The sequence below is a fragment of the Buteo buteo genome, chromosome Z (genome assembly GCF_964188355.1).
Source record: "Buteo buteo chromosome Z, bButBut1.hap1.1, whole genome shotgun sequence".
Lineage (NCBI taxonomy): Eukaryota > Metazoa > Chordata > Aves > Accipitriformes > Accipitridae > Buteo > Buteo buteo.
Genome location: NC_134204.1, coordinates 41658617 through 41685995, shown reverse-complemented (window position 1 = coordinate 41685995; position 27379 = coordinate 41658617). Strand labels below are relative to the sequence as shown.

General features: G+C 50.4%; 1 protein-coding gene across 3 annotated transcripts; it reads right to left on the bottom strand.

Annotated features, from left to right (window-relative positions):
* Window positions 1-4925: 4925 nt before the first annotated feature.
* KLF9 (KLF transcription factor 9) lies at window positions 4926-22893 on the bottom strand. Of its 3 annotated transcripts, XR_012649080.1 has the most exons (4): window positions 21998-22893; window positions 12154-12802; window positions 9383-9561; window positions 8462-8575 (listed from the first exon to the last, which is right to left on the bottom strand). XR_012649080.1 is itself a non-coding variant. In XM_075021218.1 (2 exons), the coding sequence occupies exons 1-2, from the start codon at window positions 22464-22466 to the stop codon at window positions 8343-8345; spliced, it is 702 nt and encodes a 233-aa protein (XP_074877319.1). In that variant the 5' UTR covers window positions 22467-22864; the 3' UTR covers window positions 4926-8342. The 3 variants fall into 3 exon arrangements, 1 of the variants encoding a protein (XP_074877319.1); XR_012649081.1 differs by lacking the exon at window positions 9383-9561; XM_075021218.1 differs by lacking the exons at window positions 9383-9561; window positions 12154-12802 and having other exon boundaries at window positions 4926-8575; window positions 21998-22864.
* Window positions 22894-27379: the final 4486 nt, after the last annotated feature.

Genomic DNA, 27379 nt, shown 5'->3' with positions numbered 1-27379 from the left:
ATCACAGGAATGTTTCTCTGCTGTTGGACTCAAAGACTAGGCTTGCCAAAAGCCACGCTTCTGTAAGGCTCAGTGATCCAGCTGTCCTTTGTATATTAGGACAGCCTGGATGAAAGGCAGTGTTTTGTATGCAGGGGGTGATTTAGTAGTTACTAATCTTCATTTTACTTCAGTGCTAACTTTAGCTATTGACAAGGCTGAACTGTTAAACAGGGAGAGGAGAGGTGGGTACAGGAACCAGATGTGTTTAGCCATTGAAAGCTTTTCAGGCACTACTGTGGCAGTGTTGAAAGCCAGCAGGGAAAGCACAGAAAAATAATGGCAAGTAGCAACAGCAGAGGCAGAAGGTGAAAGAGGTGATAACCAGCACTGTAGCAGCCTACCTGCTGACATCCTTTCCTGTGGCTCAGCTCTTTCCCAGTGGTGCCATCCCCTGCCAGTGGTTCCATCTCTGTGCTTTCCACCAAATTCCACCAGCTTTTCTCCACTATTCTTTTGCTCCCTAGTTGCTCTCAAAGTAATTCCCCAGTTGTCCAGTCGTCCTCCTGTTGATCTATTACCCCCACTAAGCCAATGTTTTTTTGACAGTTGTACTGGTTTTGGCTGGGATAGAGTTAGTTTTCTTCATAGTAGTTTGAGTGGGGCTATGTTTTGGGGCTGTGGCCAGAACACCATTGGTAACATAGGAGGTGCTTTAGCTATTGCTGAGCAGCGCCTGCACAGCATCAAGTCCTTTCCTGTTTCTCACACTGCCCACCAGCACAAGAAGTCTACCCGCTGGGAGGGGACACAGCTGACCCCAACTGACCAAAGGGGTATTCCATGTCATATGACATCATGCCCAGCAGTAAAAGCTGGGGGAGGAAGGGGGGAACATTTGGAGTTATGTCTTCCCAAGTAACTGCTATGTGTGGTGGAGCCCTGCTTTTCTGGAGAAATGCCTGAACACCCGCCTGCTGGTGGGAAGTAGTGAACAAATTCCTTGTTTTGCCTTGCTTGTGCACATGGCTTTTGCTTTAGCTATTAAACTGTCTTTATCTCAACCCAGGAGTTTTCCCAGTTTTACCGTTCTGATTCTCTGACCCATCCCACTGCGGGAGAGTGAGTGAGTGGCTGTCTGGGGCTGAGCTGCTGCCTGGGGTTAACCCACAACGGTGTATGTTAGTCTCAAAACATGACATTATGCGTGCCATTAGCTAGAGTTTAGTATTGCTAATTATTTGTATCAACTATTGCACCTGGAGCTACATGAAATCTTGGCAAATAGGCCCAATTCATAGAAGAGCAAGGTATCTGCTCGCAGACTGAAAACCTCTTTGGGAAGCATGGAGATGAGAACATGGCAAGTAAGCTGGAAAGGAATGACAAAATTCATGGGGATAGGGAGCCATGCACCATAGTGGAAAAAGCTCTTTTTGTTAGAGGCAAGGAGGAGGGAACAGATCATAACTGAGAAGATGGTAGCAGAAGGTATTAAGGAGCCTTGGAAAAGAACAGAGAGCAGAAGATGGCACAGGTAACATGCAATATGGATGGCTCAAAGTGAATACATGCTTTAAGGTAATAGGGATCATGTAATTTCAGGGGCAAAAGACTCCGATTCCCCCTTCTCCAGTTTGTAACCAAAGCTGTAGACTGTCAACATTATGCAGCTTGATTTTGACTGCAATCCACGAACACCGTTTACCTCAGTTTGGGTCATGTAATAGCTTTTTCATGGAAAACAAAGGTTTTTTTGGTTGGTTGGGGTTTTTTTGTTGTTGGTTTCCTGAAGAATTACAAACACAGATTAAATCCAAAGCAGATGAATGGCACAAGAAGTGCAAAGGGACTTGCTCTCAGACACCACCAACAGTATCAGCACCACTCTGCACTGCTGCAATGATGCTGAAAGCTCTGTTGATGTGAAAAGCCACTGATGTTGCAGTTTGCCATGGGCCCAGTGGCTGAGCAACCTGGATCCACTTTTTGTCTGCTTCTGAGCCCAATTTTGCTGTTCATGAAGGATTTTTTTGGTCGGAACTTTTGTAGTATTTAAAATACACTTTGCTGTATAAAATATACTGGTTTGATGCCAGTATAATTAAAGTGGTACAGCCTTCAGTGTGTATGCAGTTCCTCAAGCACCAGTATGTCAGAAATCAGTATGCTCATGAAAAATTATTGGAGTGAGTTATATTGGGAGAATTTCCTTTATTTCGGTTTGAAGGAGTTTACAGTAAGGTTGTCCCCCTTGAAATGTTTCAGTTAAAAAATTACATCCCTGAAAAAAAGGGTTCATTGGACATAAGAGCTGAATGTAGCTCAGCTTCTAGGTAAGGGCTGGATTGTCTTTCTGTAATCCAATAAAACAAAAGCAGTGATTTACCACCAGCACTGCACAGAATAATAACACAATTGTGGTTTTCCCTGGCCTTGTGTTTTTTGACAGAGCAGTTATGCATGGCTTTTCATAGGCTCTCAAAAGTCTTTTCTACTTGGAAACATTATTCAAGGCCACTGAAGCAATGGTTAACAGCAGAAGAGCCCAAAGCACTATATGAGGTCTCTCCAGGGACCTCTGATGTAACCTACATCTACGTCTCCTGAAATGTCTGCTGCTGTCTTTCTGGCCCCTGCCCATTAGCCAGAAGAGGAAGAAAAGACCATTTGGAGAGCCCAAGACTTTCCTGTACACCTTTTTAGCACAATGTCGGGAGGGCTCTGATATTGTCTGTGCTTTTTCGTTTCTTTCTCCACGTGTTCTGAATTCCCATAGGGCTTCCTTGGATCTTGGGATGGTAAGCTGTCCTTATTTACTCAGTGATCCTTTCTCCTAGTCCTGTGGTTTACAAGCTCCACTTCTTTGTACCTTGTGTTCAGCTGTGCAGACATCCAGGTGTTGCTTTGATCAGAATTACATGGCCTAAGAGGCAACAGAAAATACCGAAACCGAGAGTGATGGCTTTTGAGATGAAAAGCAAAAGGATGTCTATCAGTTTTCAACCGTGGGCCACAAGCCAGTAAAAACCAGTAACGGTTGTAGCAACTTCAAAAATACAAGCTGAAAGCAATAGGGACTCCACTGTCTCTCATCCCGAAAGGCACACATGAGCTCCATACCGAGATACATGAACTGGAAAAATACAGTGTGTAATAACAGAGAGACAAGCGTCTATTAAGGATTAGAACTGATGCCAGTCAAGACCTCCCCTTTTTGAAATGGGAAGATTTCCATAATACCTGTGGAAGTGTTTGAGGAGGTATTTTAGGGGACATGGAGTTTCTCAGTTGAGGAGAGCATGGCACTGAAAGCACGGTAGCTGCAAAATTCTTGCCATTGGGAAAGCTTCCCCCCTGCTTTAAGGCAGTCCCTTAAAGAGGACTTGGGTAAGTACATTGTTAGAAAATTGTGACTTTGTGTTAAGTTATTGTTGATGTAATTTGTCAGATGTGGCTGGGAGGTGTGAAGTGCTCAACCTGAAAGAGATTTTGTTTCCAAAGCAAAAGCCATTGAGAATGTAGTGGTTGTTATGGAGCTCTGATGCAGAAGGGAAACCTCACTCACTCCTTAGCTCTGAAGTGAGTGCTGAACAAGATTGTTTTAGACTCCCATGGAGGTGAAAGTCATTCTAGTCACCCTAGCAGGCAGGTTCAGAAAGCCACCCTTGCATGCGGCTTTCTGAACCATGCTGCAGGCATTTAACTGGACTTTTATGTAATTTTATGGCATGTTTCCTTTCTTCTGTCCTCAGCAGAGAGAAGAAATGAAAATTCACCTTGTAGGAATTGTGGTCTCTGAATCAGTTGGTCTGTGTTCAGGGTCACACCGGCCCATGTCACTGTTGAAGGCTGCCAGCATCCATTGAGATGCACCCAGTCTTCACATGTTATATCTATTCCAGCCAAAATTTACATCACTCCTGGCAAGACTATTCTGCAGACTGTATTAGATCTCAATGGCTAGAAACATCCTCCTAAGGCTAAGGCTTTCTCTACACTAGGAAGATTTTGATAGCTGTTCCAATTAGAGCACTAAAGACAAATATTAAAGGGTTTAAGGTGAAGAATGATAAATTTATGGAAAGTCCTTTATGGTGGGTTCACAGGGGAATGAGGCCAATGCCACAGCCCCGTGTCCCTTATTCCTAAAATCAATGACAAGCTAAAAAAAGAAAACCCTATGCTGAGTTTGTTGTATCTGTCCTTTGGCCATCCGACCAGAGGGCAGAAAACTCCAACTCGGCATCAAATCTGGATGCTGCTTACAAGTTTTGTTCTAGATGCAGACGGCACACTTCTACCCCTCCATCTCTGCCTGCATTCCTGGAGGGTTACACGTTCTTTCGGTCCAGGGTCTTATCTTGCAGTCACACACACCCTAGCACCATTCCCACGTACCAGGTTAAGTTAGCTCGTGTAAGTAGTTGCTTTCAGCAACCGTAATGTCAGGGATGGTAAAAGTCAGTGATCTTTTTTTGGCATGGGTTTTCTTGCCTTTCCCTCCTTCAGAGGCTGAGCGGATGTTTTTTTTCTCCTTACGCCAGCAATCCCTGCAAACCCATGGAAATCTCAAGGCAGCAGTGTGGCTGTGCAGGGTGAAGCATGACTAGCTTGAGGGACAGCACCAGTCTGAGCTCAAAAGCCACTGAGCAATGGGAGAGAGACTTCCTTGGAGCCGGAGCATGCTGGTGAGGGGACACATTTACCCCACTGCAAGTTGTGTCTCTGTCTCCCTGCAGTAGCAGCAGAAAGAGTACCTGTGAAAACACCTGGGAAAAGTAGAGAAACAAGACCCAGGCTAAATAATGACTAGCAACACCAAGACCTTTGAAGCTGGTTCATACACCACTCAACTCATGGATTTCATCGTGTGCAATATTTTCTTCATAATCATTCAGACTGGTTTACATGACCACTGCTTGACTCCCACCATTCAAAACAACTTTTTTTTTTTTAATTCCTTTTTTCTTTATTTGGACAATATATATACATATGTACAAAAACATCTACGCCTATTTTTTTTTCCTTTTCTTTTTTTTACAATTTCATGTGATTTAAAAAACAGGACAGCAAAATAATTTATAAAGGATACGAATACTGTACAAAAATAAAACTGATTGAACTGTTGGAAGTTGGTACTTTACAGTGTTACAGATCACACTACTCTGTAAAACAGCATTTTGAAGTATGTGTCCAGTCTGGTGTATGCTGGGCTAAGTCCATCTGCAAACTGAAAAGGATCTGTAATACAGGTCATGAAAAACTGTTCAAAAACAAAATATGTTATATAGCTATACCTTTAAAGCCATGACTTCTCTATAGTAAAGGACTTCCTTAACCAAGGAGAAGAGCTGTCCTAACTGCAGCACTATTAAGTATTTCCAAAATAGTACAAGTACATACGGTATTAGAGAACCTGATATTCCTTTTCTTTTCCAACACTTGCAACACTCTTCAAAACTTACCTTCAAGATGCAAAGAACTAACCTGCAGTTTGTTTTATGCGTTAGAACCATTGTCTGCTTTTACCAAAAGAAAAAAAACCCAAACCCCAAATGAACAAAACAATAAAACAAAATCTCCAAACCTGATTATTTCCAATGTATTCTGTTAGTGGTTAATGATTGCATTAATCCCACCTGTCCAGTGCTGAAATACAGCATATGTTACAGCAAATGGGTTACCATTTAGGAAGGGTTTTTTTCAGAAACAGGATCTTGTCACATGCAATGATCACATGTGCCTGTACATCCCATTGTCCCATGGACCAAAGGACCCCCTGCCTATTCGTTCTTTCAGCCTTTGCAGGAATGACAACGTTTCTTTAAATGTGCATTCTACCCCAAATACACAAGATGGAAACCATAAATCTGGCCATTGACTTCCATGTATAGGTTAATCCTGGTAGCTAAGTGACCAAAACACCTACGTACTGATTTAGGAGCTGCTTATCAGCTGTGGCTTCCCATTGTGGTTGATAGGATGTAAGGGTGTCTTGTATTTCACAGGATCAGGCCCTAATTCTCCACGTGCTGTGTTTGTCCTACAAAATGGCAACAATCCAGACTACAGGACAGACTCAAAATTTTGCATGATCTTCAAAGAGAAGAATGAAGATGAATGTGCATGTGCCTTTGAATCTCACCAGGCTACATGTGGCCCTGACCCTACTCAACAAGGCAGCATTAACAGTACTGGTAAGGAGAACACTTTCTGTATTTCTAGATCAAAAGAAACACCAAGGCTACCTATTTTTATTAGGAAGAACGTATGTCTCTACGACTCAATTTGGACACCAGAAATTAAAAGTTTGGTTTCTAAAGAAATGTTTCAAAAAGCTGAAACAGAGGTAGAAAGTGTGTTTGGTTTCCTGATGTCTTCACTGAAGAAAACACATCCCTTTTTACTCCACAGACTACTCAATATCCCCAATGCCTTAAAAGCAGTTCTCTTCACATAGACGGAATTTATCATGAACTACACAGGTAAAAACACGATATGCAAACTGATTTCTAATGCTGAAAGACTAATACAACTGTAGAAGAAAACACTCTCTCTAATATTTTTATTTTCATTTCTAGGAAGCAAGCTTTTTATCAGGTAAAACAGTAAGATACTGTAATTGCAGGTGTACTAACAAGATTTTTTATGTACAGAATTTTACAAGATGACCTAAATTCATCTGCAGTGGAAACACTTTGGGTTTCAGTGTGATTACTCACGAGATGAATTTGTCCCTAAATCTCTATAGTAGGGCTGCACCTCCCGTTCCTCTTCTGGAGGAAGGGGTAAAAACCGAATAGGAGAAGAATGTTTCTGGAAGAAATAACGTGTAAACAGAATTCTCCCCCCTTTATGCAGCTGGGGAGGGAAAAAAAAATAATCACCAATAACCTCTTAACAGTTCATGCTTTTAACATTTAAAAAAAAAAGAAATACTCAGCTAATGACCATGACTTAAAGTTTTCCTTCAGTGATTGTTTTGCTCCTCCTAAAGAGCATAAACTATTTTAAAAATAAAAGTAATATTGCCTTTATCAGTGTTCGATGTGCCATGCATGATAAGGGTACAACACAAAGTACCAAGAGAAGCTTATGTCATAAGGAGTATTGCGACACACCCTCTGTGCTGTATTTCCAATTAGCTCATGGTTTTCCCCCCATACTCTACAGAAACAGCGATCAAGAGATACAGGAGCCCTTCCAAAGTGCTCCTTACTGTAACTTCTGCTGCTTCCATTAGCAGAGTGCTCTTAAGCAAAGGTCTACCCTGTCTGTAAGCACACACAACTCCCATAGGATGCCGCAGGAGTTAGGCAAGGGTATGAAAACAATAAATCTTTAAGGCAAGTGTAGGAAGAGAAAAAGCCTTTAAAAAAGCAGCAGTTTATAAAGATGGTGGCTGCTGTTATGCATCCATTCAAACAAAACACAGCAGAATAAAGCACTGTTAGTGGCATTTCTATAGTACAGTACTGTATTTATTGACAGATTAAAAGTATAGGATCAACTGAGAGACGTATGCTTCTGCTCCCACATCCCCACCACATTATCTAGGCTGATTTGTATTTTTCCAGGTAAGTGAATAACAGAGCTAAATACACATATGGTCAGAAAATGACTGAGCTGTTGTGGGGGTTTTTTGCTTTAAGTATCTTCTTGAATTATACATGTTTTTACTGGAAAAGTGCAGCTTATATTCAAAAGTATAGTTAATACAAAGAAAAGATAAAAAGACCCTTTTACTTAATGGGCCTTCTTGAGTATAAATTCACCTTATCTCAGTATATCAATCAGATGCTATTAGTAACATACGTAATGTTTCTCTTAACAGTCTTTTTAAATGCAGGATAGTTCCGAGACAGAAGTAAACCCACTTCTACAATGTGCTATGGAGTTTCTATCTGAGAGTTACTTATGTGACTTGGAAAGCGGTTTTACTTGACAAACTCTAAATACAAGCAGCATTACACTGTTCAACGAAACATGTTCATGACACGGCAATCACAAAGACCTTGGGGTCACGCTACTGCGGTGGCATAGGCCAGACCATGGCAGTCAGACATATGTACACCAGCATCAATGCTTTACATCAGAGGAGGTGACCACCTCCTCTGCTGGCCATCCCTTCCCTCCTCTCACCCCGCAGTCCACTTGCTCCAGACCGCTCTTCCCAGCGCAGGGTGGGGAGGTGGAGTACGGGGAGAGGGGCACGGAGTACTTTTTATTTTAATTTTTTTTTTTTTTTTTTAAATGTTGGCTATGTGTGCTTTCGGACGGCGAGGGCAACCGGCACCACTGCCTGCATCCTCGCCGCAGCTCGCCTCCCCCCCGCTCCCCTCCCCGGGCCAGCCCTGCCTTCACAAGGAGCTGCTGGAGCTGCACTTTTTGGATCGCTTGATCATGCTGGGGTGAAACTCGGTGTGGCGGCGGGCGTGCTTCGTCAGGTGGTCGCTCCGCATGAACCGCTTCTCGCAGAGGGGGCACCGAAACTGTTTCTCGCCGGTGTGGGTTCGGTAGTGCCGGGTGAGCTCGTCGGAGCGGGAGAACTTTTTAAGGCAGTCGGGCCATGTGCAGGGGAATGGTCGCTCGCCTGCGGGGAGGAAACGATGTGATTTAGGGGGGCAGGGCTAATGCAGGCCAGCACGTACCATCTTTGCCGAGGAGCCAGGGAACATGCTGCTGAGGGGAAAAAGCTGCTTTTGTTTCCTGCCGCGGTGCCAGCATCTGCGGAGTTGTTGATGACTCGCTTCATCAGGTTTCAGTCTCACCTCCAGCAGAAGCCAAAACCCCCTCCAACCACATGAAACTCGCACTCCGGTGCAGAACCTTGCATGACCCCGAAGACTGTCAAAACAACAGATGAGCTCTGCCTGTGCCTGTACATTTTTCATGTCGGGCTCACTACGGCGGTTTGGGAACAGAGTGCCAGTATTATTCCTCTGACACTTCCATTCTGCTGAATAAAATAATTTGTAACCGTTATAAAAGAAGCCAAAAAAAAATCTCTCACCTAGGACAAGTCATTCCAGCCGGGGGAGAACTGAGTGGGGAGGGACTGGGGAGAGCGGTGCAGCCTTGGGGCTGCAAACATGTAGAGTAAAACTGCTGCGGCTGCAGGGAGAAGTCCCATGCCCCGCTCTCCTCTCTTCCCCTAGAAATCCAAGCTGCTCCACAGAGTATAGCTCTCCCCTCAGCTGCTTAGATAGCTGGTTTGAAGACAGGAAAACTACTTCATTATTCACAGCTCTAACAGTATAAATGTTTGCTACGATAGTGAAGAACCAAACCAGACATCTTCACCTAAATCACACTGCACCTTTGCTTTTAAAAACAAGGATGTAAGGATTGAACAGCACTTACTGTAATCTTCCTGGCACCCCGCATCCCTGCAGCTCACCTCTGCGGGTTGCACAGGCTGTGCCTACAGGCACAGACCCAACACCTCCTGACAGGCAAGGCTGACCCTAGTCCACGGCACAGATGGAAATCAAAGGCATTTAAGTCCACAGGAAAGCTCTGAGTCACAGAAATCACGCACCGCTGCAGTTTGATGCCTCATTCCCTTTCTTAAGTCTCCTGCAGGGAATATAAATGACAGCTATGTGACAGCTATTTATAGTCAACCACGAAACATAAAAACTATCCCAGGAGTTTTCCAGCTTGAAAGAGTTGGAAAGAAACTCAAGAACTCAGTATTTCTTGGTACTGTGAAGATCGGCACAACAGGTGAGCTCGCTTTACATTTACGGACTGTAAAAAGAGGAGTCATTTACAAGAAAGTGCGCCCTGGAGTCCTCTCCAGACACAACAGCAGTAACAAAAGGCTAAATAAAGCCTTGAATAAACAGCCCTGACACCAGGAGGACAACCAGCAGCAGAAAGCATGGCAGAGCTGTAGAGAGGAGAAAGGGCACTGGGGGGTGTGACTGGTGGCATCCAAAAGACCAAGGAGGTTGAGGACAGACCAGGTATGTAGAGATGTAGCTACACCCCGGGCTACACCACAGGCCCTGAAAGCCCTAGTGAGCCTCTTTTAAATAACGCAGCCATTTTCGCAGTTTAGGCTCCTAACGATACAGCGACAGGCGGCTGCTCCATCCCAGACTGATGAGCGTGCAGTAGAACTGCAGCCGGACAGGCAGGACCACGCAGGTTACAGCAGCCTCTCGGGCAGCCGCAGCACGGCTGCTTCCCCTGGGCTTTCCCTCCTCACCTCGCAGCGACATGGGTCCTCGGTGAGGGGAGAAGGATGCAGAGGGAGACAGTCCAGCCTGGTGCCCAAGCTCGGTGGAGGCACAGCTGCCAGCCATCCTGACCCGGGGCTATTTTTTTTTTTATAAACAGGTTTCTTGGCTCCCTGCTGTATGCTTTTAGACATGGTTGGAAGTCCTTCCGAACAACCACCGCCTGCTTAAAAGAAATTAATTAAAACAGCACGTAGGCTTACACGGGCATGAAGGCCACAACCGCAGCTACACGGCTGAGCAGCACCGTAAGCTGCACAGAGCACTTGCACCAGTGCCCACCATCCTCCCCTGGCTTTGCCCTGCCCGGCGCCCACCCTCGGCATCTGAAGCAAGCATTTCACTTGTGCTGCTCTTTTGCTATCGATCTCACGGTTTCTGTCACAGCTCCCAGAAGCAGGCAGCAGTGGGAGGTGCAGAACAGCCTTCTAGCTCCCCCCCGGGAACGTGGGAGAAGTGCTATACATCTTGCATGTGCGGAGGCACCTAGTACATGGCTCTATGTCAGGCACTTACACCCCTGAGCAGTGGGAGCAGCTCAGGCATCCCACCCCACCCCCAGAAGCTGTATTTCCAAACCTCTACCTCAGGACACCTCTTCAGCCCGCATAAGTGCCTAACCGCACTACAGTGAGACCAGGTGCCTAGGCTGGAAAACAAGGATCACAGTCTTTGGGGCGCAGCACCTACATCTTGGGCGCAGTAGTATCCAGCCCGGCTGCCTACAAGCAGCATCCTGAATCTGGTCCGAAGTAGCCCTCAAGAAACTGGGCTTCCCCCTGCCCCTGCTTCCCAGAATTGCGGCCGGGAAGACAAAACAGAGGCCGATTACTGGAATTCCCTCAGAAACGTGATGGGAGTCATGCGACCTCCACCATCGCTACCCCGCGCTCCCACTCCATCTGCCAGGGGAAAGCGCTTTTCGGTTAAGCAGCGTAACCGCAGAGCTTTGGGGAAGGGCAGGGTTCGGTCAGGATCCCTTGTGGACGTTCGGCACTGCGCTCCCCAGGGAGCCAGCCCGCAGCTTGGTGCGGGGAACATGCCGGAGGCCACGGGGAGCCTGGCATGGCGGAGGCATGCCCTGCTACCGGCGGGAAGAGCCACCGTGTACCGGGACGGCAAACGCAGCAGAGACGGCTGCGGGAGACGAGCGGCTGCGCTCCCTCAGACACGCAAGAGCTACCGGCGGCACCTGCCGCCCACCGCCGAGCCCCCAGGTACAGCAGCAGAGAACAGCTTCACCGCCTCAGCAATACAAGCCCACAGAGGCTGTCACAGCCACTTTGGAAGCACGTATATGAAAGTAGGCCAGGCATAATCCCCGGCACCAGGGCACATGAAACTCCAGACTTCTCAGAGCAGAGAGACAAGGGAGGGGGGGGCAAAGCTTTTCCAGGCCCTCAGGGGTTGTTTCCGAGCCTGAAGATCTGCTGCTCCCCTCAGTCACGAAGCTGTAACAGATGACACCAGCCCAGAGGGACGGTGCTTCCACAACAGACTTCGTAGGTGCAGAGGAGGGGCGCAGCGTGTGTCCACGAGGCTTCTAAGGCAAGGTACAGATGCTGGATGACATGTGATGATTGTCCACTCAGCAAAGCTGGTCACTGGATTTGCTGGTTGCATTTGACACACTATTTTTTAAAGCAGCAGAGGTATTTGTGGAAGAGTCCACTGAGCAAGTAGGTCTGGCAACTCTATGCAGCCCGGCTGCAATGGTCCACTGAGCTGCAATGCAAGCTAGTGCTGCCTCCATCTGGAGAGAGTGGATTTCTGTATCACATCTCAGTCAAGAAACACTTTTCCCATATGATTTTTCCCCTTTAGTTTTGGGAGTAGTAATGTTAAAGCTTAAAACGAGCAGAATGAACCATCAAAACAGGGTACTATTATAGACTGTTTTCTTTGGTGTCAGTATGCTACTTACGTTTTAAGACATGCCTTAGATGGGATTTCCATCAAGAGATGAAGGAATGGCCAATGGTGTATCACAATACCTTAAAAATATGTGTGATAGGATCTGAACACAAGAGATACAAGATGTAAATAATTTTCTTTAAAAAGATATACATATATCCAGGGCAGCTTGCAGAAGTAACAAGTGAAAGAGAAACCGATTTACAGGTTATAGGACTAGGTGCATCTGCAGAATTCCCATTCTTTGTCCTGTGTGCCACCAGGAATTTAGTGGGAGATACAATTTGTGCTGAGAACAAGCTAATGGTGGCTCTTCACAGGTCTTCTCTGGAGTCTAAAGAACTCCTGCAGCCCTGGCTTGCTGTAAATCCCATATGGATATAAAGGCCATGGCGGATCCGTTCAATCTTTGCTCTCTTGCTTCACCTGACCTTTTCTCCCTGTTCCTTCTCCTCACCTTCTACCACAAATGGCTAGTTTCTTCTTTCTCTGTGAGTTTAAACTCAGTATCAAGCTGCTTTGTGTGACCTGAGGCAGGTCTACTTTATTTTACTCCATTTCCATTTTATTCTGAATAGACAGCAAATTACTTAGCTTTTTTGCCCTATCCTGGGACATTCTGGATTTCCCCACATTGTAGTCTTGTGCAGCAAGGGTTTCTGAAAAAGAATACAGAGTGGGCATTAGCAGACTCGTTAATGGTACAGGTAGTACTAGTATCCCAATACATCATCTCTCTCCTCACTACAAATTACTGCTTTAGATATGGATGACCGAAGTTAGGAGCTGCAGTTCATGGTGGCTTTAACAAAGATTAATTTGTTTGGACAAACAAGGGATAGAGAAGTTCTGAGTCACTTTTTTTTCTGGGTGGGGGAAAACTGTGTTTGAAAAAGATGAAGACAAAGTTTATGATCACACACTTGGGCAATTTCTTGGTGTCTAACAGGACATGCACTAGGCCTGGGGCACACTGAACTTCTGTGGTGGAATGAACTTTCAGGTTAATTACTAAAATTGCTTGAGCACTGGCCTTACAGAAGATATTCAGAGGTTGCTGTTGGTGTGGACGAAAGTCCGGCCAAGATGAACAGTTTGCTAGGCTCACACTGTGTTCACAAAAGTGAGGTTGGATACAGCCATGAGTCCAGAGTCTGGCATCAGTACTAGCTAACACACAACAGTCTGCCATCAAATGATGCTAATGACACTGCTTCACACATTAACTAGAAAACAAATGGACTGTAGCTACAGCTGTGTGAATGTATACCTCATTAGACACCCCTGACTGACCTATGTTATTGAAGATGAGACCACCAAGTGCATGGTAGGACTGTGCTGCCTAGTATTCATAGCAGCAACTATTTTGAGTATCAAAACTGAAAAATGGTTCAGCGTTTGTCTTCTGGGATGTGGTGTCTGCACGTAGCTCCCACACTCTGCCCAGCTGCTGACATGGCACAGCTAACCAGTAACTCCTGCTCCAGGGACATCCACCCTGCCTGCGGCACCTACCCCGCAGCCCAGCCAGGCTGGACTGCAGCAAGGCTGACCCCTCCTGCCAGAAACCTGAAGCAGCTGATGGGAAAGAGGGAGAAGGGAAAGCACACAAACACGGAAAGCCCAAAGAGCAAAACCCCTTGCCACCAGGCGCGAGCAAAACTACTTAGTAAAACAGGACGGGCATAACCAGCTCTGCATAGTTCAGATGAGAGAATCTAATCCCCACCTTCATCTTCCAAGATCCTCCCGTACCTCTGTGGCTGCTGGAGCTTGAAATTTCCAGAGAAATCTTCGTACTCTAGGAATAACTGCTCCTGAACCACAATCCTGGACTTAGAGATGACACTGATAAGCATTTCTTTTTTTTTTTTTTTTTTTTCCCTGTGATCCCACTCAGCCACCACTCTTGAGTGTCTCATGAAGTACGACAGGTTCTACACGTGGATGTCAAGAACATGGTCCAGCTTATTGCAAGACGCGAAAAAAAAAAAAAAAAGGCAGGCAAGCTATCTTCCTTGCTGCAGAACAGCTGCTATCTCAGAGGTCTCTCACTTTTCCCCCCTAGTGCAATCCTTGCCCCACACACCCTGAATGAGCAATTTCCTGTGGGACACTGGATTTTGTCTTAGTGTCCACACGCAAGATACTCTGGTGAAGATGGATCTTACAGACATCTCTGCATCCACTTCAGGGCAGAGAGACCAGAGGCCTTTCAAACAGACTTTTTCCTCTTCTGAGATATTCCAAAACCAGATCATTAAAACATGTGGCAACCACAAGGTACAGATGCCACTGCGAAACAGCACAGAGCGAGATCAGCGGTGAGGATGCTAGGTACCATGTGCCTAAACCAAGGGTTTCTGCAACACCTAAACTGTGGCCATCCGGTCTGGCAACAGATCAAACAGACACTGCCTATGGGATAGGCAACGGATGGATGGGTTGCAGCAAGTTTATTCTGCCAGCACCAGGGACTAAAAACCAGAGGATGATTCAGGTGTTAAAAAGCTGCTTTCAGCAAGTATTTAGACTAATCTGACATCCTCAAAACCACCACTCAACAGCTGCTTGCACATGCAGGTGTTTCAGTCTCTTTCAAAAGACCAGATGCAAAACCACCTGCGAAAACACACCGCTGCCGAGCTGCTGGGAGTCTAAATCCCAGCAAGACTCAGTCTTGCTGTTACCCCCTGGTGACACAGCATCGGATGCAAGGGATATCCTTACAGCTTCTGTGCCAGATCACAACATCACAACCCTCCCTGCCTGCCTTACAAAAAGCTTTCTTTGGGGGACTGTGCCTCCTTTTATATATATCAGACAGGGAAGCTACCTGGGAGAGACCCCTCCAAACCTCACCAGAGAGTTAAATCTACACTTTCATAGCTGACAGAAGTGCCCTCAGCAGTACACTCTTGAGTACGTGGGACAAGTTCCTACCTCTTCTCCTTTCCTATCTTATCTCCTTATCTTCCTCTGTTTTGCAGTAATACTTAAATATTAACCAAGGAATGGAGAGAGACTGACTCCTAGCCTGATGCTTAGGGCACTTACCTGGGATCGAAGAGCACTGGGTTTACACTCCCGCCCTGTCTGAATGATTAAATGCTCGCTAAGGGGAAACAGCTTTGACAGGGAAAGGACGAATGCAATTTTACATGCATTCAGAAAGATAATACAACTTTTGTTATTTCGCTATGGATTTATTAGACAGCATTTCAGCAGACTCTTCCCTCAAGTTTAAGGTATTTATAGAGTGCTCTCAGGCTATTCACAGTCATCGCTACTTGAATATAGATGGTGAACTATGCTACCAAAAGTAAACAGTATCTGAACTGTGCTTTGCCATCACTACCTCAGACTCTGGCCATTCCATTGTAACTTGGCCCCTCCCTGCTCTTCCAGCTGCAGGTCTGGGAGCTGTGCAAAGCCACGAGTGGCAGCCGGCTGCCCAACAGCACAGCAGCTGACGAAGGGGAACGATCATTCCTGCAGGGATCCTAACAGCTGGGGCTGCAAGACACAAAAGCTAGCAAGAGCAGGTGACACCCACCACATAGTCTTCAGTGCCACAGCACAACAGTGTGCAGGAACTCAGTAAAGCTGCATTTTCAATACATCCATCTGGAAACAGGAGTCACACTCTTACAGGTGATGCCTGCTCGCTGCTTCTGTCCTACATGTGCAACTTCTTTACATTGACTCAATTAACATACAAACCTTTCTGGAGTGCTTTCCCACTGTGACACATACACCTGCTTAAAGTTTTTATTTTTTAGGAGAAAAAAAAAAAAGAAAACAAGGAGTCAGGCAAAATTGAACTTAATCTGGAGGATTTTTGCCTACCTTACTCAGCTGGCAAGGCTTCCAGTCAGTATGATCATGCCTCTCCCAGACCTGGAAACATGTTCATTAGAACTCCAGCAATCTGCACATTTGCATTAACCCTTGAGAATAGGTGTTTCAGATGGAGGTCTGAATTTAGGAAAAAATGTCCTTCTGGCTCCATTTTCTGCTCTTCAGTCTTACTCTAAAGGATCTGGCAAAATAACATCGCATAAGCTGGATAAGAGGGGCTTAAAATGCTAAATTTCAGATTATACTCCCACAAAATACCCAAAAAAAGCTCCCGGTGACCAGAGGCTTGTCAACGTATCAACATCTGTACAGTCTGTTGAGCTAGTGATAATCTAGAACACAAAAAACAAAGCAGCACAGTCAAAACCAAACTGATGCGGGGGCTGGATCAATGCTGTGGTATCTAGATTGCAACACTAGGCAGCTGCAGCACTTATCTTTCCTTTCTACCAGAAATGCTCCTCAGCTTCACTGTGCAGACGACCAGCCTACAGGTCCATGCCTCTGCCCACAGCCCTGCTACCAAACACCAGTGAGAGCCAAATGCCAGGAGAGCTCAAGGCTGCAGCAGTTGCCCGATGAAACAAAACTCCTGGTATTGTTCGGACCCAGTCTACACAAGGATGCAGTTGGCTGAAAAGCCTAGCTGAAGAGGGAGAACTTCTCACCCATTTGGTTTTTGTGTGTCTGTATTAGGTTTGTGTGGCAAGGTTTCGGTAGTGGGGGGGCTACAGGGGTGCGTGGCTTCTGTGAGAAGATGCCAGAGGCTTCCCCCATGTCCGACAGAGCCAAGGCCAGCCAGCTCCAAGACGGACCCGCCGCTGGCCAAGGCCGAGCCCATTGGCAACAGTGGTAGCACCTCTGGGAGAACATATTTAAGAAAGGGAAAAAAAATGCTGCAGAACAGCAGCCGAAAGAGAGGAATGAGAACATGTAAGAGGAACAACCCTGCAGACACCAAGGTCAGTGAAGAAGGAGGAGGAGGAGATGCTCCAGGTGCCGGAGCAGAGATTCCCCTGCAGCCCGTGGTGAAGACCATGGTGAGGCAGGCTGTCCCCCTGAAGCCCAGGGAGGTCCCTGGTGGGGCAGATATCCACCTGCAGCCCGGGGAGGACTCCATGCCGGAGCAGGGGAAGAGGGCGATGAGTCCTGCCCCTGAAGAGGATGAAGCAGCAGAGACGATGTGTGATGAACCAACCACAACCCCCATTCCCTGTCCCCCTGTGGGGGGTAGGTAGAGAATTCAGGAGTGAAGCTGTACCTGGGAAGAAGGGAGGGGTGGGGGGGAAGTGTTTTAAGATTTTGTTTTACTTCTCGTTACCCTACTCTGGTTGACTGGCAATAAATCAATTTTCCCTCAGTCGAGTCTGTTTTGCCCATAAGAGTAACTGGTTGAGTGATCTCTCCCTCTCCTTATCTCAATCCATGAGCCTTTTATTATATCTTCTCTCCGCTGTCCAGCTGAGCAGGGGAGTGATTGAGCAGCTTTGGTGGGCACCTGGCATCTAGCCAGGGTCAACCCATCACAGTGTCTAACCTCTTAATTCAGGGTACCTGATGCAGACATGAACTTCCCATTGATCCACAGCGCTACATGTTGAGAAGCATCTGGGATTTGCCTCCCCAGGCAACTCCTACAGGTCCTGTAGGAGGAGGCATCTCACAAACTAGCTTTACGGTACCTTCTCTGTCCCTCTTTCCTGACCAGGAGGATCTGCTCTCAGCGGCCACATGCCCTTTAACTGGCTTGTATTCACACCATCATAGCAAGCACACATTTCTTAAAGTTTGTTTCTCCCACCAGTTTCTCTCCTTCTCCCTGTTGGTATCTTGCCCTTTGATCCACTCTCCCGGCCCAGGCCTTCTGACTGAGATTGCTTGTTTACTCTCATATGCCTTTACTTTCCCTGGAAACCCCCCAGCCTGCACATCCCTCTCTGTTAAGCTGCTCCCCCCGTCCCCCAGCATCTTTGAGGCTAGTAATAACGCTACACATTACCGGCCATAATCAAATCTCTAAAACTACCTGTTTAGAGAAGTCTGTGCATTTTCAAAGTAACTCCCTGCATAGTTGCTGTTGCTTGTCACTTGCTTGGTCAGCTGAGTCCCTCGCCTTCTCCTGACCACTGCACCGCTTCCAGGGCTCCGGTCTCATGTGTGTCTTGCCAATGCATCTGGGACGCCTTCTACACTCTGAAGGGAAAGTGTTCAAGACTTGGTCATGCCATCTCAATGCTCAAGACTCCCAAGCAGACACACCACTCATAATCTCTCCTGCCACCGCCAAACTTCACCAGCATTTGTGAGTCCTATACTCCCACAACACCATCCCACAAGGGATGGCAAAACCCAAGTTGTGGTCATGTTGTACAGCTATCCCTCCACCTGCCTTCCCGACAAACAGCTTTTGGCTTACGACCCTTCGGTGATAAAGCCGTCTTTTCTCTCCTACACCAAGTGCCACGCACCCCAGAGATGCTACTGGAAACAGCTCACACAGAACCACCTTACCTGTAACGCTCTTCCTGCTCAAGACACCAGAACTTAAATAATAAATGCCAAGTTACTGTTGGATGGTAGTGAAGGGACAGGGGAGGCAATAGCTCAGTTTCAGTGGTATGCTTCTCCTTGTATCCCTGGGCCTTTGCAAGTTAATGTTTTCAATGTAGGTACACATACACAACAGAATGAAGAAGGGCCTGATCATATCGCAGAAACAGCAGAGGCCTGGCGAGGAATGAAAGGACTATCCCCCCAGGAAGGGGCAGAGTTCAGACTTCCTTGGCTTCCTCCTACAAATCCTGATCTACTAAGTCAGGCTGAGTTCAGTAGGATTGGCAGCACAAGCAAGGGGGCTGTTTGCACAAGTAGGATGCGCAAAGACACTCACTGACCTTCTTCTGTTAAGATCATCGCAGAAGACAATTTCTGATGGATGGCTATTTTGGGTCTTCTGGAAATTGAACTAGAGTCATCATCAAAGGCTGAAGCTTCAAGCAAACAGTTATACAGATATTTTTAGTCTCTGAAATACGGAATGCCTTTGAACTAACAAGTTTAAAGAATCATTAATAAGATACAGACCTCTAACCTCTGAGCATCAAGGTTCTGGTCTTCTACTCTTCTACCTTTAGTTGGTATTTCACTTTTTGCTTTGCATTAGCTTACCAAAGACGATCTGGTGAGTTTTTAGGTTCCTACCATTACACATCACACAGAGCAGTATCCAGAGCTTTCCAACTTACGTGGTTAGTATCTGTGAGTAAAGAGAGCTGTGGCTACAAGCAAGCTCACGGGTGTGAGCGGAAATCCATTTTCCAAGACAGAGAGACTGGGATTTTATATTAAAAATTTAAGACCAGGAAGCTTCTACTGGTGGCTGCGTGCCTACTTCCACTAAAGGCTACACAGCAGTAAGAAACTCAGTTGGTGGCCCAATGAAAAATGGCAGGTAGATGAAAGCAATTCAAGGGGCTCAGATATATGACAGAGAAATTACCTGGGAAAAAAAGGAAAGGAAACGGTACTAAGGAGGGAACATTAATGCTCTGCAATACGCAGTTATGAATAACTCCAGAGGTCCCACTGAATCCCACTGTTGCTAAGGAATTGTTCTGCCATCTATAAAAATAATTAACATCGGCAGTATCGTTTAGCATTTCAGTTACCTACAATTAACTGTTCACATTAGGAAGCTCTGAAAGTTCATTACTGCTAGATGTCTGTAGTGGTTTTAATCACACAGAACTACCGTGACGGTACATCAGCACATCTGAGTCAAACTTCTCATACTTGGAGCTAAGGCCACCCACTTGTGAGCAGCACATGCTAAACCGCACGCCACTTCAGGAGGTACTTATTATAACACTACTGCTTACAGCAAGCCGTGTGGGTTGCACAGTACATTAATTTACATGTCATCACCCAGAACGCTATCCCAGTCGATGTCTATTTTCGTTCCCAAATCAGGGTGGATCTCTGAGCACGGGGTATTAAGTGGAAATGATGCTAATGCATTTTCTTTATCACTTATCAGCCAACATTTTGCAAGGCATCAGTTACATTCAGCCTCCAAAAGAGCATCAGAGCTGCAGTCTTTGAGCTGGTAACACAACAATCCTTGGCACCGGTCCTGAGGTCAGTACAGGGTCACCACTGACCATCCTCTTTCCCGGCTCACAGAGACAGTCTTAACTGTCCAACGACAGAGCCCACAGCCGAGCCACATCCAGTAATCCTCCTCCTCCTCCTCCCCCTGATCTCTCGAGCTAAGCGCCCAGCAGATCTGCCAGCAGGGCACAGGTAGGCAACCAGCGCCGGGTCTCCTCCTCGGCAGAGCATGTGCACCTAGGCACACAAGCAAGCCAGAGCAACGGAAGCTTAGCCGGAGCCCAGGTGTGGCCGTGCCCTCCCCAGGCTGCCCTAAACACTACAGCAATGCCTCGTGGTACGTTCCTCGGGTGACAAACTCGTTTCGTACTTCACCACTTACCGTCACTGCCAACAGACAAAATCCAGAGAAGAACTGCCACCAACAGATGCGAAGCACTTGAAATTAAGTGTTGGCAGCGTTCGTCTCCTTTGACCCACTCCTTCCCATGCTTGCGCACAACCCTTTGATTTAGAGCCATTCTTAAGCAGCCCCGCGCGCTGCGCCGTGACCCCAACTGCGACTCGGACACGCGCAGGCTTTTTTATTCGGCCGCTTGCACTAGGGGGCTTAAAAACACACGGACAAACAGAAAAGTCCGCCGCCGCTGCCCCGTTAGCGCTTAGGCAGAGCCGGAGGAAAGGCCAGTCGCGGCAGCAGATCATTTCCACCCGTGGGTTTCCATGTTGCCCCACCCTCCGAAGCGCCCGAGCGAGGGCCGCGGCCAGGGCGCGGGCAGCCCGATGAATGAAGCCCCCGTGGCCCCCGCCGAAGCTGGGTCGCGGTAACCGATACGGCCAGGGACAGCTGGGCAGCGCCAGGGGCCGGCTGGTCACCTGCGGAGGGCGCCCGCATCTCCCCCGGCCGGAGGAGCCGCGCAGGGGGCAGCGCCGGCACGGCTCGGAGCCTCAGCCGGCTCCCCGGCGGCGGTCTTCGCTCCACCGGCAGCCCCTGCCTGGGGCCGCCGCCGGTGCTTTTAGGGGACGGGCATCGCAAGCTCGCCCCCTCGGGTCCTTCGGCTGCCGGGGGGCTGGGGCGGGGGGCGTGCCTGCAAAACCCGGAGCTGCGGCTCGCCGCGCGGCGAGGCGGGCGCCTCCGCCCACCCCCGGCTCCGCCACCCCGGCCCCGGGCCGTCCGGCTCCCCCGCCACGCAGGAGCGCTCGGAGAAGGCTCCGCAAACGCCGGCCGCGCGGCGCGGGGAGCGGAACGCGGGTCCCGCGGGCAGGAGCGGCGGCGGCGGGCGGGCGGGGCGGGGGGGCTGTCCTGGCCCCGGCTCCGTCGGGGAATACGTGCCACGTCCTGCCCCGGTGCGAGGCGCTCGCCCGCCTACACCACGGGGCGGAACGACGCGATTCCCGGCGGTTTACCGCACCGGCGCCCCGAAGGGGGCTCGGCGAACCCCGGCGCGGCCGACCCGGCCGGCCACGCCGAAGTTCGCTCCGCTCCCCGGCGGGCGGGGGACGGGCGGGCTCCCGGTCGGGCGCGGCGGGAGGCGCTGCCGCAGCCCCGCCCGGGGCGGCTGCCCGCTCCCGCCGGACCGGGGCCGCCAGTCCGGCACCGCGGCGGGGAGGGAAGGGAGAGGAAGAAAAGGGGGGGAGGGAGAGAGGGGAAAAAACCCAAAAACCAAAAAAAAAGCGGGGAGGGGGGCGGGGGGGAGAGTGTTTAAGGAGAAAGCGGAAAAAAAAAAAAAAAAAAAAAGAAAAACCAACCCCAAAGCGGAAAGGCAGGGCGGCGGAGGCGCGCGTCGCCGCCGGGCGCGCCGCCGGCCGGGTTCACCCGAGGACAAGCGCTCGCTCGCTCCCTCCCGCCTCCCCCCGCCTCGCCTCCCGCCGCCGCCGCTGACCTGTGTGCACACGGTAGTGCGCCTTGAGGTGGGATGACTTGCCGTAGACCTTGCCGCAGCCGCTGTAGGGGCACTTGTGCCGCTTCTCGGCCGCCAGCTTCCCCTTGGGGGCGGCCCCGGCGGCGCGCAGGCGGGGGGGCGGCCCCGGCGGCGGGCTGCGGGGCGGGCTGGAGCCCGGCTCGGTGGCCGCGTCGCTGTCGGAGGCCGCGTCCTCGTCGGGGCTCTCCACGCTGTCGCTGCAGACGGAGGGGGCGGGCAGCGGCCGGTACTTGTTCAGCTCCAGCAGGCTCTTGGCGATGGCCAGCAGAGCGCAGTAGTCCTTCCAGGCGTCGCGGGGGTCGCGCAGCTCCCGGGCCGCCTCCCCTTCGCCCGGCATCTTCAGCCGCGCTGCCTCGGGCACGGCGGAGCGGTTAGAGATGGAGACCAGGCACTGCGCCGCCACGAAGTCCACGTAGGCAACGGCCGACATGCTGCGGCCGCGCCCCGACGGCGGGGGGCTCCGGGCACCCTCACTGCGCGCCCGCCGGGCCGGCCGCGCCGCCGCCAGCCATGGCCCGCCCGCCCGTGGCGCGGGATCTCTGCGGCGCGGGGAAGAGCGGCGGCGGGGAGGAGAAGGGGGCGTGGGGGGGGGGGGAGATAAATAGCGGGGCGCCGGGCAGGTCCCTCACCGCCGCCCCCCGGGGGCGGCGCGCAGCCGGCGGGGGGGAGCGCCGCCCGCCGCCCGCGCGGCCGGCCCGGGTCCGGCGCGGGGGCCGGGGGAGAGGAGACCGCCCGCCGCGCCGCCGCCGCCGCCGCCGCCGCGCCCCCCGCGCCGCGCGCCGCCCGCGTGCTCCTGCCCGGGGACGGCCGCGCCGAGTCCCATCACGTCAGTTTCGGACCCCCCTCCCGCCCCCCCGATTGGTCAGCGGGCAGGGCCGGCCGGCTCTGTTTACCTTCTCCCCCCGCCACTCACAGCGCTCCTTTTCGGGGGGGGGTGTGTCCTCCGGGCGGCCGCCTCGCCAATCCCCGCGCTCCCTCCCCAGGCCGCGTGCTACTCCGGGCGCCCCGCCGCGCCCGCTTAAAAGGGCGCCGCCGGAGCGGGGCGGGGGCGGGCCGCCGCGCCTCCCCGCCCCGCCCCCGGGGGCGCGCCGCGCCGCCGGCCCCCTCCGCTGCTCGGCGGCCGCCGCCGCCGCGGGCCGGCGGGGCGGGGGCGGGCCGGGGCGGCGGGGCCGCGCGGCGCCGAGCGGGTTAAGTGCCTCCTTGGAAGCCCTACGGTCCCAGCAACCGGCCGGCCAATGGAAAGTGAGCCGGCTGATGTCACTGGCGAGGCCCCCGCCAATCAGCGCGGGGTTCCGACGGGTGCGCAACACTTGCAAACGCGGCGGGCGCCCGCGATCCGCCCGGGCCCGCCCCCCGCCCCCCGCCCCGCGGGGAGCGGCGGGGCAGCGCGCGGCCCTGCCCCGGCCCCGGCCACGGCCCCGGCCCCGGCCCCGGCCCCTGCGGAGCCGGAGCTGGAGCCCGGCGGGTGGGGGGGCTCGGGGAGGCCCCTCTCGAGCGGGGTTTCGGTGACCGAGGGAGGCGCGAACCGGAACCGGCGCCCACCTCCCGCCCTCCCCCCCCCCGCCATGCCCGCGGCGCCCCCGCACCGCGGGACGACGCTGCCCGCCCGGCTTCGGAAGGGGGCTGCCCGGGCCGGCGGGAGGACCGGCCCTGTGCGGGAAGGGGGAGCCCGGCCGCCCTGCGAAGCGGCGCCCCCCCCCCCCCATCCCCGGAGAAACCGGGTGCCGTTATACATGTCATCGTCGCAGCGTCATCGCCGAGACACACAGTTCCCTCACGTTCACTGAAAACGGGTGGGGGGTGTGCAGGGGGAGACCCTCCACCCCCCCCCTCCCCCGCCGCTCGGTGGTCAGCCGTGACCGGAGAGCCTGCCTGCCCCTGGGGCACCGGCCACCGGAGGAACGCGGCGTTTCCCTACGGGAGGTCGTGCCGCTGCGCTGCCGGCGCGGGCCGGTTAGCAAGCGGAGAGGTATGGCGGGTTCGAGACGTTTCCCCACCACCCAGCTCAAACGAACCCAGAAAACCCGCCACCTCCACCCAAATAACGTATCTCCCCCCCTTCTTGCTCCAGCGGAGATGCAGAGGTGTTGGGAAGGTTAGCTGACCTGCACGCTGTGGGAGGAGAGCAAAAACTTATTTTATTTTCTGGATGAAGCACCACTTAACAACAGGGAAAGACGTTGCCGTCACCCATAAACCGGCAGCTGAAACGCGCGGCACGCTGGTTTGCACGTTCTGCTGCTTTGCGAGCGTCAGGAGAGAGCGTAGCGGGGAAGGACTCGGCCGTTGGAATAACGGACGTAGGCCTCTACCCAGCGTTAGCCGAAGTGGAACCAGGGTGCCTCGGACACCGTCGTACAGCTGGGGAAGCACGCTCCTGTGGGACGGAGGAGTTTCACTCTCCTCTCGTGAGCCGCAGCCTGACGAGGCCGAGCCGCGGCTGCCCGGCATCCCTAACTGAACCTCGCTGTCCTCAGCAGCCACCCATCCTTCCTTGCAAAACCAGACAGCGCCCAAACAGTAAAGAGCTTTATGGATTGCTATCAGTCTCTTTAACTGAATGTGGAAATGGTGGGGAAGCGGCTGCAGAAATGAGGCCGTGTTGCTCTCTTCCTGCAGGAAATAAAGATGAGTAGCTGTCAGCCATTTTGTACGCTAGCACACTAAATCTCTAGGTATGACCTCGGGCAATGATAATCCTTTGTCATGGATAATTGGTATAAGGCTGAAACAATACTGCATATCATAGCTGGGGAGAAAAACCCCACTCAACAACCCAAACGAACAAGTGGCTCCATCTGTAACTGGATCATCTGTAGGGTGATGAAGATCAAATAGGAAACACAAACAGAGCACAAGTACCTAGCGAGGCAGCCATCAAGGGATGAAAGTAACTTTCTCCCTGTTCTCTGAGCATTTTTTCCCAGCTGACCATTGGCCTCCGGTGCTTACAAGCCATCAGGCAGAAAAGGAGGCCATAGTCTCCAGATCTGGTGGGAAGGAGGAACAGAACAGGTTGTCGTTCCTGTACTGCTAACACTGTTGATAAATACAGCTTTTTCTCTTTAGTACCAGTGGCCGCAACTTTCTCATCCCTTCAGAGGGGCAATAGCATTTTCCATGGAAAGCTGCCACCCTGGTTCATTAATCTGGGTATGCGGGATGTAGCTTCAAGTTGCCCATTCGTCAGCTTTTTGCACAGCACTTTCAGAACTTCTTTGGCTGACACCATCCAAAGTTCCCGCTAGGAGATGTCATCATCCACCTTTCAGTGACACGGAAGTTGCTTCTCAAGCAGATCAAGAAGATGACTTGACTAATTCAAGGCTAATCATCACGTTAACAAATCCTCTGTTACATACCTCTTACATTAATTTGTACAGTTCAGAGAGGGAGGTGTTACTAACCAAGAAAAAAAACCCCAAGCTTTTTTTTGTTTGCTCGGTTTTTTTGATTTGAGATAACTCTTGGCAGATAGTTTAAAGGCTAGAAAATAATCTGTGGCCACCTCCATAATGAGGAAGCATACCAAGCTTTCAAAAGAATTTCTGTATGCCTCCAAGAATACATTGCTTATTAAAGACAAAATAACACCTTTCATTTTGATGTATGTAGCAGTCCAATGCTCCAAGACTCCAAACTAATTAGGTCCAAACGACACGTATGAAGTGATGCCAGTGGAATTTTATACTTGGAGACAGTGTCAAAATGACCGCAGCTACTTTCTGAACAACAGCACAAACATGCTGGGGAACAGGATTGTGTTTGCAAACTCCTTTGTCTCCAGATGATCCAGATGATAGGGGCCGTAACTTGGATTTGACTGTGATGATGATAACATTTCGATTTGGTTGCAGAGCAACCACTTAATCCATAGCTCAATTTTTAATTCACAGCAAAGCTAATTTTTTACAATACCTAGGCTAATCAAGGATGATTATTGTAGCTTGTAGAGATAATAGCGTAAAACCTCTATAGCACTTTGATATAGCCCTGACACCTTGGGCGCCTTCGTCACCAAATGGTACTCGCTCGCCAAAGCCTGCAGTCCAAATTCAACTCGCTGTTTACAGCTCCAAAGCAGCTCTTGGTGGGCTGATGTTTGCCCCCCCTCCATGGTCCCTGGGTACAGGAACATAGCACATCTGGCCGCCCCTTCCCATGGGCAGCTACTCCGCCGGTGTTAGGGTGGAGGTTCGTCAGTGGGTGTTTTTGAGGCATCTGCTTGTTCTCTGAGCCAGAGGAAAGATGCACAGACAGGACCATTTATGGGGGGCGTAAGCGAGGAAGACGGTGACCCCCAGGCAAGTGAGAAAGGCACGGTGGGGGCTTAGGTCACAGCTGGGGGCTCATGCTTGAGGGGAGGGCAGGGAGACGTCGCCAGGGGAAGTAGCAAAGGGGGAAATGAGAAGTGAGATTCAAGCGCCTGCAGAGAAGGAGAGGGAGGACAAGTCTGTGCATTTCTGTGCGCATGAAGGAGAAGGCCATCCTTCCCACGGCACTTACGCTTTCCTTACCAGAGTGATGTGCACAGGTTCTCTGGGAGAAGGGAGGCTGCGGAGGAAGAAGAGCTATTTACTATCTTTGAGGCTTTCAAAAATGTCTTCTGTTTTCAAAAGCATAAGTTTTCCAGAGTAAAAACCAGGCCGGCTCTCCTGTTCTCCACACCTCGCAAATCTCCCGCACTCTAACCCTGTGCCTAAAACACTAGACCCTTTTTCTGGAGGATGAAGACGGCATGCAAGCGCATGGCAGGCGTGCTTGAAGAGACCCGCAAGCTGTGGGAGCCCTCAAGTTTTTGTGCTCCAAAAGCCTCTCTGTGTAAATGACCTTTAGTGCCACTGTGACTGAAGAGACTTTCTTTTGAGGAGCAAGTGGGCGCATAAGTGCCGGCAGCAGTCGGTCGTTCTGCTTCAAACCTTGTTCAGTTGCCTTCCGTGGGCTCTTCTACAGAGCGCAGAAGTTTCTTCTCTGACGGTGTCTTCCTGCCAAGACAAAATAAAGAAATCCATCCTGCTTCTCTATTAATATTTGCTAGTATTTTGAAGGCCAGAGGCTCCAAGCGTTACTCTAGTTTATGCTTTGACTTTTTTCATTCTCCGGGGCCCTTGAAACTACGTGTGGCATAAGCTCCATATGATTTGACAAGATGCTGAGTACTGATTGATGGTTAGAAATGGCTGAAATTAAATGCCAAGATAAATGGCCTGTTTGCTGACCTGTGTTCTTAAAGCCTGTGACCGTGCTGAAGATCCGTTACGTGATTGATATTCTGGGAGCATTACAGAATGGTAATTCAGCACTCATATAATTATGAACACGTTGTAAAGTATTTTACATGTA